This window comes from Oratosquilla oratoria, unplaced genomic scaffold (assembly GCF_046742065.1).
Source record: "Oratosquilla oratoria isolate Oo_2021 unplaced genomic scaffold, ASM4674206v1 SCAFFOLD79, whole genome shotgun sequence".
NCBI classification, from domain to species: domain Eukaryota; kingdom Metazoa; phylum Arthropoda; class Malacostraca; order Stomatopoda; family Squillidae; genus Oratosquilla; species Oratosquilla oratoria.
Genome location: NW_027467743.1, coordinates 115001 through 127500, shown reverse-complemented (window position 1 = coordinate 127500; position 12500 = coordinate 115001). Strand labels below are relative to the sequence as shown.

The 12500-nt window shown below is 45.3% G+C and overlaps 1 protein-coding gene across 2 annotated transcripts in view; it reads left to right on the top strand.

The window, feature by feature from the left end:
- Positions 1-12500, top strand: part of LOC143024010 (uncharacterized) — a 182042-nt gene that overhangs the window by 107228 nt on the left and 62314 nt on the right. For both annotated transcript variants that reach the window (XM_076182704.1, XM_076182705.1), the window contains exon 3: positions 2543-2830. In XM_076182704.1, coding sequence (XP_076038819.1) covers positions 2543-2830 — 288 coding nt within the window. The remainder of the gene's footprint in view (positions 1-2542; positions 2831-12500) is intronic.

Sequence of the window (12500 nt, the reverse complement as noted above, 5' to 3'; positions counted from 1 at the left end):
GTTTTTTTATGTCTTTTATTTGTTTATTATTGTTCTATTGATACAATTTTGACTGTAAAAAGTGACAAACAGCAAGGGAGTTAGCTTGTTTAGGAATTAGTTCAACACAAATATACGTACATATATATATATATATAATATATATATATATATATATATACACATGTGTGTGTATGTGTGTTAGCGTAGTTTCCATATACTGTTTGTCATTTTTATTTGTTCTCGATAATACGTCAAATAATTATAAACTAAATATGATAAGAGGCTGGTATAAAAACAGCAACGATAAAAGTGAAAACTTACAATGAAAAAACTATTAGGAAGGACAGTGTTAACATATATAAATATATATATATATATATATATATATATACATGTATATCAATGAATGAATGAATCAGCAATTTTGAGTACAGTGCTGAACAAAGGCCTCTTACATACCAATCCATGACTCGCACGACTACGCCAACATCTGCCACATCACTCCTGCAAACTTCTCTCTGTCTGGTCTCTCTCTTGCACGCTTCCCCTCTCACGGCGTCCACTCAGTAACACACTTGCTCCATCGCCTATTATTCGTTCGCACTAATATACCTGTCCAATTCCACTTCCTCTCTTTTACCAAAGCCTCCACACTATCTTCCACTTCAGTCTGCTCTCTCACCTAACTTGTTTAGGGCCATTTTTGATTACTTGTAATGACGTGTGAAAGAGGGTTGTAAAAGGTTGTAAAAGTGCGGGTTGTAAAGGGTAGTTATAGTTAGAATTCAGGTGAGATTCTTCTCACGCGTGATTGGTTGGCGTTGGGGTGGAAAAGCGGGTTAGGGATGCAAAGACATCGTGTAAATTGATTATAGCAATATCTTAGCAAGAAATCAATCAAGGATATAAGAAGATTTTTTCATTTAATGAAAATAAATTTAACAAGTTTAGGTTTAAGAAGGAAATAGGCAGGAGATGGTTTATCCATAGAGTGGTTAACGAATGGAATAGACTTAGTAACCGTGATGTAGTTAGTGAGCGTTGAAACAATAATTGGTCGTTTTAAAGAGAAGATGAGATAACTTTATGGATAGGAATGACAGGTGATAAGGGACATGGAACTGGCTAGTGTAGGCCCTATGGTCTCTTGCAACCTCCTCCATTATTTTATTCTTATGTTCTCTCTGTCTCTCTCTCTCTCTCTCTCTCTCTCTCTCTCTCTCTCTCTCTCTCTCAGAAGATGAGATAACTTTATGGACGGGGATGACAGGTGGTATAGGACATGGAACTCCCTGGTGTAGGCCTTATGGTCTCTTGTAGTCTCCTCCATTCCTATGTTCTCATGATTTATCCGTTTCTTCTCTATTTTCGCACTAGTGGACGAGGAGAGAGGTTCGCCAGGGACATGAATCGGTGGGGGTTGACCAACTTCAGCTCACGAGCTCTAGGTGCTGTGATAGTGCTGTGTCTTGCTGCATTGCTTCTGACCAGGGAAAGAAAACGGGTGATGGATGGGTGCATGCCATAGGAACAGAAGAACATAAGAATGGAGGAGACTGCAAGAGACCATAAGGCTTACACAAGGGAGTTCCATGTCCCTTACCACCTGTCATCCCTATCCATAAGAATAGAGGAGACCGCACGAGACTTTAAGGCCTACACTAGGCAGTTCCATGTCCCTTACCACCCGTCATACCAATCCATAAAGCTATGTAACCTTGTCTTAAAACAACCAATTATAGTTTAAGCGCTCACTAACTACATCACGGTTACTAAGTCTATTCCATTCGTTGACCACTGTGGGAAATCCAGTTCTCGTTTGGAAATGGACGGCTACCTTTCTTATAAGGGGGAAAATACAATTTGGTATATAGATAGTCAATAAACTCACCTACTGCGATTCGAACCCTTGCCTGAGCGACTACTGATTATAAGGCAAGGGCCATACCATTGCACCACGACGGCCTTACAAAATGGAAGGGTTCGAATCCCAGTTGGAGAGTTGATCAATTCCATACGTCATAATGACACATAGAGATAGACAGTGGATTTATTATCAAGGCCTCTGTGGGGAAGGATTTTATGATGGTGTCTTAGATGTTTGTTTATGAAACAGTGATGTCTGTGAGATGGTGAGTTGAAATAGAAGAAGAAAAATGTTAATTGGTAGTTTTACGAGTTTGAAGAAAAATAAGAATGACAAAAATAAATAAATGAATAAATAGAAATATCGTGAATTTGTAGTATGTCAATTTCTTAATATAGAATATAGGTGAAATATCTTATTTATTTATTTGTTTACTTACATAGAATGGATAGAACAAGGAAGTTTGAAAATTTCACAAAGATGAAATGAATAAATAAAAAAAAAGATAATAAAAAATTACCATGAAATATAAAATATTAAACACACTTTATATGAAAAATAGATAAAATATTACAAAGGATAAAGCCATTCTTTTTACAGTTACTTAATGTTTTTTCTGAGTAAAAGACTTTAATATTTGACCTTAAGAAGAATCCTTTGTTTACATCCCGTTTTCTATGTCCTCCACTCAAGGTGAAGAGTGGGAAGCCGAAGACGGGGAAGGCGACGAGGACAACGCTGGCCTCGAGGACGACTCGAGAAATAACTCCTCCTCCGCCTCGTCCTCCTCTTCCTCCTCCTCCTCCTCCGCCTCGTCCTCGTCGGTCTCGATGGCGGCTTCCACAGCAGCACAGTCGAGTCCCGCCAAAGCGTCCTCGACAGCTGTGGTTCACAGGTCCAGTACAGCGTCGGTCACCAACACCACGACCACTGTGTCTACAACGCCGTCGTCGTCGGCAGGTACAGGGACGTCTCCGTCAGGTGAGTATGAGTAGAATGAGGAGGATTTAATGTTCTTACAAAAAAAAAAAAAAAAAAAAAAAAAAAAGGGGGGGGGGGGGTTGATCCCAATGGACGCCCCTCTCGCGTCAGATTGCGTCGGAATGCGTCCTTGCTCCCCCGCATTAGGTGGGTAATGTGTTTAGTGTTACGGGTTATTTTTACGCCAGACTGCGTCGGATTTTGTCCTGTTCTTTTGTCAACACCACCGATTATCAGGAATCTGGATCTTGCTACGTTGAAATCCGGAATCGGATTCCGTCGGAATCAGTCGGATTTTGACGGAAATCATCTGTGCAATGCTGCACATCACTGAACGAAACCACTCAAAGATGTTCTTAACGACTTGTGTTAATTGGGTCGCTAAGAACTGAAACAATAACTTATATATGGAGTGGGACCTCCGTAGAACATTAGGTATTGTGCCTGCCTCGGAAAGCGGAAGGTCCGGGTTCGATCCCCGCCCAGTGCAAAATAAACTTTTTATGGCTTTCCAACCCCTCTACGCAACGGTAGATATCAGAGGTGCTGTATCCCAGTATCGCTGGCTGAGCGGGTTAGAGCGTCGTTACTTGCGGCGAAGGTCGAGGGGATAGCGGTTCGAATTCTGCCACCGGCGAAGTTGAACCAAGGGTATGGTTCATTAAATTCCACACCACAAAGTCCTCTGTAAGGGGCACCGTCCTAGCCTTCCGATGGGAGGAGTTTGTGACGTTAAACCATATATATATATATATATATATATATATACATATATATATATATATATATATGCTAGCACATAATATGGTCGAGCTGATTACATAGATTTCAGAATTCATTCCCAACCGCAGCCATACCAACATACCATTCATACCACCATACCAAGCCGGATGAAGCCACCGCGGTGAGGTAGTACAGAGGCGGTATCGTCCCTCATGGGAAAGACCGGTCCTACAGTGGGCTATTAAGGCTGAAATGCACAAAATATAAAGAAAGAGTGGTTGATGGGATAGAAAGTAGAGAGTCCAGATCATATGGTTCACACACACACAGACGCACACACGCGCACACACAAACACATACACACATGTACACACACACACACGCACGTGCACACACACACATTATGCACATACATACACATTCCTTTGTATGCTTCATTTGGCAGCCGAAATATAGTATTTAAATTTCTCATAATTTTTTCCCACTCCGACAGTAGGTTTTCTGTGGGATTTGAAAATGTGCAACTCTATTTCTCTCTAGTGATATATGTATGTATATATATATGAGCACCTCCGTTGATAAAATATAAAGGATTTTGTATTATTGTACTGAATAACATTAAGTTTTCATTATAATAATTGGATTAATAAATATAATTGTATATGTAATCTCAAAGTAGATTTGATCATTTACTGTCCAGCTACTTTTGGACCATCATGTATACACACACACACACACACACACACACACACACACACACACACACACACACACATACATACACAAATATATATATATATATATATATATATATATATATATATATGATCATTCTTATGACAGTCGCATGTAGGATTCGAACCCGCTGCTATCGGAAACTCGTAAGATGTCCTTCATAGAGCCGAAAGCAGTGGGTTTGAACCCTACATACGACTGTCATAAAAATTATCAGATTAATATATATATATATATATATATATATATATATATATATATATATATATATATATATAATGGCAGGTGAATTATGATTTATGGTGTTCTGCCTACATGTCTTTAAAAAAAATAATAACAACTTCGTTACAATTCTCTTGGTAATGTTTGCCGCAAAAAAGTTTTTGGTTTTAATTCCAAATTGTAATTCGAAAACCTGTTTCTCCATCATGAATATGTTGATGCACATTTACCATTATTCGTAGAAATGCATCTCATAATGGCTCCATCTGTATGTACATTTTTTTCTCATCTACACACGCACACGCGCGCGCATACACACATACATGCACACACACACACAAACATGCACACATATACATGCACACACATACAGACATGCACACACAGACACATACACAAACACAAACACATGCATACACAAACATGCACACACACACATACACATATGCACACACACACATACACAAACACAAACACACACACATGCATACACAAACATGCACACACATACATACACACATGCACACGCATACACATACATGCACACACATACACAAACATGCACACACACACATACGCGAACATGCTCACACACACGAACATACATATGCACACACACACACACACACACACACACACACACACACACACACACACACACACACACACACACACACACACACACACACACACACACACACACACACACACACACACACACACACACACACAGGTGAGCGAGACCTACGCAATGGCCATAAGCCTACATAGCTGATTCCAAAAGGGCAAAAATAGATAAATGAAATAAATAGATACATGAATAAATCAATAAATAATAATAAAGACAAATAAATAATTAAATAAACAAATAAATAGAAAGATGTTTGAACAAATTAATAGATAAATAGATAGATGATGAAAATAAGAATAGATAAAGAAATACGTAAATCAAATTAAATAATAGGAACAATAGAGGCGGAATGGGGGGATAAGAGAGTAGAGGGGGTGGGGAAAGGGGGGATGGGGGAAGGGGGAGTAGCCCAATAGGACAATTAAGCCAGAGAGAAAATGCGAGAAAGAGAGAGAAAGCTCAGAGAGGTAAAGGAAATGAATTGTTTGGGAGAAATTAAATTAAAAAGAAAAAATGAGGAGGAAAAATGGGAATGGAGGAAGAGGAAGGAGGAGGACGAGGATGAGGAGGAAGTAGGAGGGAGCAAGAACTAATATGAGAAAGTTGAGGTTGAAGAGAAGGAGGAAGAGGAAGAGGGAACAAGAAGAATTAATATAAAGAGAACGTTCAGGTTAAAGAGAAGGAAGAGGAGGAAGAAGGAGAACGAGGAAGGAGGAAGAGGTCGGAAGAATAATTAATATGAGGAGAAAGTTCAGGTTAAAGAGGAGGAGGAAGAGGTAGGAGGGAGGAAGAGGAATTAATATGAGGGGAAAAAGTTGAAGTTAAAGAGAAGGAGGAGGAGGAAGAGAGGGGAGAGGAGGGCTGAGGGGGAAGATGGAGAAGAAGGAGGAACTATAAGAGGAGATGAGGAGGAGGAAGAGGGGCGAAGCTGGAGGAGGAGGAAGAAGAAGAAGAAGAGGAAGAGAAAGAGAGAAATGGAGTGGACCATAGTGCAATGGAGGAAGAGGGGAAAAGCTGGAGGAGGAGGAAGAAGAAGAGGAGTAAGAGAAAGCTGAGGTTAAAGAGCTGGAGAAGGAAGAGAAGAGGAAGAGGAAGAAGAAATGGGGAAGGAGGAGGAGGAGGAAGAGGGGTGGAGTGAGTTGTTGTGGAAGGTACTTCCACCCATCTACTTCATCTCTTTTCTATCTGCTCCTCCACCTTCTCCACCTCTTTTCTATCTACTCCACCTTCTCCACCTCTTCCACTTTCTTTTCTATCTCCTCCTACACATTCCCCACCTCTTCCACTTCCTTTTCTATCTCCTCTTCCACCTTTTTTACCTCTTCCACCACTTTTTCTATCTGCACCTTCCCCACCTCTTCCACTTCCTTTTTCTATCTCCTCTTCCACCTCTTCCACCTTCTCCACCTCTTCCTTCTCTTATTCTATTTCTTCTTCCACTTCTTCCACCTCCTTTTCTATCTCCTCTTCCACCCTCTCAACCTCTTCTTCCAAATCGTTCATTTCTCTCCTTTGTGTCTGCTCTCCTTACATCACCTCTCTTTGTCTATGTCTCCCACTCTCTTTTCTCTCTTTTCTTCTTTCTCCTTTGTCTTCACACTCCGCAGTGCCCCTTCCCTCTCTCGCTCTCTTTTCCAAACTATTTTTCTCTTTTCTACTCGATTCTTTACATTTCCTCTTTATCTTTCTATCTCTTCCTCTTTTCTTGTATACACTTCCTCTCCATCGCTTTCCCAACTCTTTTCCATCTCTCTCTCTCTCTCTCTCTCTCTCTCTCTCTCTCTCTCTCTCTCTCTCTCTCTCTCTCTCTCTCTCTCTCTCTCTCACCTCTCTACTCTCTTTTCTCTTCTCGCCCATTTTTCCTTCCTTATGTTCTCATTTCCAGTTTCTCTTTTTCTCTCTTCTTTACTCTCATGCTCTTTTTTCTATTTGCACGTTGTCTCTCTCTATCTCCCTCTCTCTCTCTCTCTCTCTCTCTCTCTCTCTCTCTCTCTTTCTTTCTTTCTCTCTTCCTCTCCCTCTCTCTCTCTCTCTCTCTCTCTCTCTCTCTCTCTCTCTCTCTCTCTCTCTCTTTCTGAAATGTCACACCTTTCATTCTCACTCTGTCTCCATATTCCCCCCTCTACCTCCACATTCACTCCTCTCCCCTCCCTTCCTCTCCCCTGCTCTCCCCCTCCCCTCCCCTTCCTCTCCTCTCCCCTCCCTTCCTCTCCCCTCCTGTACCCTCCCTTCGTCTCCCCCCCTCTCCTCCCCCCTCTCTCCCCTCCCCTCTTCTCCCCTCTTCTCCTCTCTCCTCCCTTATTCCCCTCTCCTCTCCCCTCCCCTCTTCTCCCCTCCTCTCCCCTCCCCTCTTCTCACATCCTCTCCCCTCTCCTCCTTTCTTCTCCCCTCCTCTCCCCTCTTCTCCCCTTTCCTCCTCTCCCCTCCCATCATCTCCCCTCCCCTCCTCTCCTCTCATCTCCCCTCATCTCCCCTCTTCTCCCTTCCCCTCGTCTCCTCTCCCTTCTCCTCCACTCATCCTCTCTCATCCTCTTCACGCTTTTTCTCCAAATCCTCATCCAACATTTTGTGGATGGATCCACATCCACTGACCTTGCTATCGTCCCTTTTCTCTCTAACTCTCTCTCTCTCTCTATCTCTAACTTTCTTTATCTCTTTAACTCTCTCTAACTCTCTCTAACTATAGTTCTCTCTCTTTCTAATTCTCTCTCTTTAATTCTCTCTAACCTTCGATCGGGTTTCTCTCTTCTACTTACTCTTTTTTCTTCCTCTTTTTCTTCTTCCTCCTCATCCTTCTTCTTTCCCTTCAGCTCCTCCTCTTCCTCCTTCCTCTTCCTCTCCAGCTTCTAATCCTCCTCCTCCTCAACCTCCTCCTCTTCCTCAACCTCATTTTCTTCCTGACCCTCCTCAACTTTCTTCCCTCTCTTCCTTCTCTACCTCCTCAATCTTCCTCCTCCTCCTCCTTCTCCTCCTCCTCCTCCTCCTTCTCCTCCTTCCATTCCTTACTCATCAGCTAACTTCAATCGTCCTCAACTATTCCATCTCAATTTACCTCTTCCACCTCCTCCACCTTCCTCCTCCTCCTCCTCTGCCTCCTCCTCCTCTGCCTTCATTCTCAATGCATACATCCTTTCGCATCTCAAAGCCGTCTCCTCTCCCTCCTCTCCTCCAACTCTTCCTCCACCTGATCCTCTTCTTCCTCCTCCTCCTCCTCTTCCTTCTCTTCTTCCACTCATCACTCACTATTCTTCCTCCTTTCTCTGTCACTCTTCCTCCTCTTCTTCCTCCTCCTCTCCCTCCTCCTCTCCCTCCTCCTCCTCCTCCTCCTCCATATCTTCCTCCTCTCTCTATCTCTCTTCCTCCTCATCCTCTTCTTCTTCCTCAACCCAATTCGTCCTCTTCCTCACGTAATCTTCCTTCTTCTATCTCTCTTCCACCTCCTCCTCCTCCTCCTACTCCTCTTCTTCTTTCTTCTCCTCCTCCTCTTCTTTCTTCTCCATCCCGTCTTCTCGTTCTTCTTATCTCTTCTTCCTCATCCTCTTCCTCATCCTCCTCTTCCTCCTCATCCTCTTCCTCATCCTCTTCTTCCTCCTCCTCATCCTCAGACCCCTCCTTTGTATCCTCATCCTCCTCCTCCTCCCCCTGTACATCCACCCAGTTCCCTTCTTTCTCCGCTTGCTTTACCCAAGCTCTCTTCCCCCCCCTCTCCCCCCTCCCCCCCAATCCAACAACTCCACCATCTGAGTGACTGGACTCCCAGGGGAGCGGAGCCCCCCCTGGTGGCGCTTAACATCTTTATGGAAGTTCCCTTTGAAATATTAATGTAATCTGGTTGCAGCCTTGAGTACCCCCAGCGCAGGGCTAATTTCCAAAAGCCTTCCAAACAAGGTGAATGTTTCAACAGCACAGTTACACCTAGTTTTTACTGCCTCCTCCTCCTCCTCCTCCTCCTCCTTCTTCTTCTTCTTTTCCTCCTCTGCCTCCTCCTCCTTCTCCACCTCCTACTCCTCCTCCTCCTCTTCCTCTTCTTCCAAACAAGGAGAATGTTTCAACCGCACAGTTACACCTAGTTTTTGCTGCCTCCTCCTCCTCCTCCTCCTCCTCCTCTTCCTCTTCTTCTTCTTCCTCCTCTTCCTCTTCATCCTCTTCCTCTTCATCCTCTTACTCTTCTTCCAAACAAGAAGAATGTTTCAACAGCACAGTTACATCTGGTTTTTACTTTCTTTTCCTCCTCCTCCTTCTCCTTCTCATCCTCCTCCTCCTCTTACTCTTCCTCCTCCTCTTCCTCTTCTTCCAAACAAGGAGAATGTTTCAACAGCACAGTTACACCTTGTTTTTACTTTCTTCCTCTTCTTTCTCTTCCTCCTTTTCAGCCTCTTCCTCCTCTTCTTCCTCCTCCTCCTCCTCTTCCTCCTCCTATTCTTCCTCCTCTTCTTCCTCCTCTTCCTCTTCATCCTCCTACTCTTCTTCCAAATAAGGAGAATGTTTCAACAGCACAGTTACACCTTGTTTTTATTTTCTTCCTCTTCTTTCTCTTCCTCCTTCTCAGCCTCTTCCTCCTCTTCCTTCTCCTCTTACTATTCTTCTTCCTCTTCTTCCTCCTCCTCCTCCTCCTCCTCCTCTTCCTCTTCCTCCAAACAAGGAGAATGTTTCAACAGCACAGTTACACCTAGTTTTTACTTTCTTCCTCTTTCTCTTCCTCCTCCTCATCCTTCTCCTCCTGGTCTTCCTCGTCCTCCTCCTCCTCTTCCTCCTCCTCCCCTCTCAGCCTCTTCCTCCTCCTCTTACTCCTCTTCTTCCAAACAAGGAGAATATTTTAACAGCACAGTTACACCTAGTTTTTACTCTCTTCCTCCTCTTTCTCTTCCTCCTCCTTCTCAGCCTCTTTCTCCTACTCTTCCTCGTCCTCCTCCTCCTCTTCTGCCTCCTTTTCCTCCTCCTCCTCGTCCTCCTCCTCCTCTTCTGCCTCCTCTTCCTCCTCCTCCACCTCTCAGCCTCTTCCTCCTCCTCTTCTTCCTCTTCCTCCTCTTCCTCCTCCTCTTCCTCTTCTTCCAAACAAGGTGTATGTTTTAACAGCACAGTTACACCTAGTTTTTACTTTCTTCCTTCTCTCTCTCTTCCTCCTCCTCTTCCATATTTCTACTATGCTGCCTCTCCTCCTCCCTGCCTCTTCCTCTTCTCTTCTTGCTCCCTACCTCCGCCTCCTTCTCCTCTCAGCCTCTCTTCCTCCCCCTCCTCCTCCTCCTCCTCCTCTTCTCTGCCCCTTTCTCCTCCCTGCCGCCTCCTCTTCCATGCTTCTTCCTCCTCCTCTCCATCTCCGCCTCTTCCTCCTCCTCTTCCTCCTCCTTCACCTACTCTTTCACTTCCCCTCCTCTTCCTCTTCCTCTTCCTTTTTCTGCTACCTCTTAGCCTGACCCCTCCTTCATACTCTCTACCTCCTCCTCCTCCTCTTCCTTTTTACTACCTGCACCTTCTCCTCCTCCTCCTCCTCCTGCCCCTTTCTCCTCTTCCTCCTCCTCCTCTTTCTCCTCTTCCTCCTCACCCTCCTCCTCCTCCTCCTCTTCCTCGTCCTCCTCTTCCTCCTCCTCACCCTCCACCTCCTCCTCCTGCGCCTCTTCCTTGTCCTCCTCCTCCGCCTCCTCTTCCTCCTCCTCCTCTTCCTCGACTTCGTTTTTACTGCTTGCTTCTCCTCCTCCTTCTCTTTCTCCTCAAAGCTACTACTGCTGCTTCCTCCTCCTCCTCCTCCTCCTCCTCCTCTCTCCTCCTCTTCTCTCTTCCTCCTCTTCTCTCCTCCTCTTTCCTCACTACTACTTATGTCTTCCTCCTGTCTCCTATCTTTAATTTTACTTAAACTATTTATTAGATGTTAGTTTTCTTTCTGCGTATTTCCATAATTCTTAATTAATCAATTATTTATTTAATTAAACAGATTAATTAATTAAATTTAAAGGAGAACAGGACTGTGGTCCTTCTGTGAGACGGACATCGAAGAGAATCATCTCCCCCCTTCCTCCCTCTCCCTCCTCCATCCTTCCCACAACCCCTCTCTCCCTTTTTCCACCCTCTCTTCCCCTCCACCTCTTCTCCTCTCCTCTCTCCACCCCTCTCTCCCACTCCATCCCTCCTCCTCCCCTCTCTCCACCCTATCTCCTCCTCCACCCTTCCCACAACCTCTCTCTCCCTCTCTCCACCCTCTCTTCCCCTCCACCTCTCTTCCTCCCCTCTCTCCCCCCTCCCCCCTCCATCCCTCCATCCCTCCTCCTCCCCTCTCTCCCTCTCTCCACCCTCTCTCTCCACAACTCCCCTCTCCCTATCTCCACTCTCTTCACCCTCTCTCTCCACAACCCCCCTCTCCCTCTCTCCACTCTCTCTCCTCTTCACACCCTCCTCTCCTCTCTCCCCCTTTACTCCTCCTCCCCTCTCTCCCTCCCTCTCCCCTCCGCTCTTATCACAGTCCCTCTCTCCCTCTCTCCACCCTCTCTCTCCACAACCCCTCTCCCCTCTCTCTCCCTCTCTCCACCCTCTCTCCCCTTCCATCCCTCCTCTTCCCCTCTCTCCAACCTCTCTCCCCCTCCACCCCTTCCACAACCCTCTCTCCCTCTCCCCTCCACCCATCTTACATCCCCTCCTCCCCCTCTCTCCCCCTCCCACAATTCCTCCTCACCCTCTCTCCCCATCCACCCCTCTTCCCCCTCTCTCCCCCCTTTTCCCCCATCCCTGCATTACGCCCATGCACGCCCACGTCATCTCTCTCTCCCCCTCCCCCTCCCACAGTCCCTCTTTCCCCCCCTTTCCCCCCTCCCCCCTCCCCTGCATTATTTGGTTCAACAGTAAACACCCCACATCCTTGTGATTACGTACACAGGTCTTGGTGGTATGGTGCTAGAGCGTGGTGGTAGGGTGGTATAAGTGTTGTTACTGGTGGTGGTAGAAACCTTGTTAGTGGTGGCTGTGATGGTATAAGTATTGTTAGTGGTGGTAGGATTGATGGTGGCAGTGTTGAAGATATGTGTGTGTGTATGTATGTGTGTGTGTGTGATTCACCATGGTTTTCGGACCACGTGTTGGACTCGTGATCGACAGCTATTACCCTCCCGGAAGAGAGCTCAGAGCTCATATGTAACCGACGTATGGGTAATGCTGTGACCTTACACGCACTCACACACACACCCAACTCCTCGCCCACGAGAGTTGGAGTAACGATTCGCAGCGTAGTGATACTGAAATTATTTCAGCTCTGGGTGGGATTCAAAATCTGACCGCTGTAGCGGCGGTTGCGAACGCTACCACTGCGCCGTCGAGTCGTGTGTGTGCGTTTGTGTGTGTGTGTGTGTGTGTGTGTGTGTGTGTGTGGAGAAG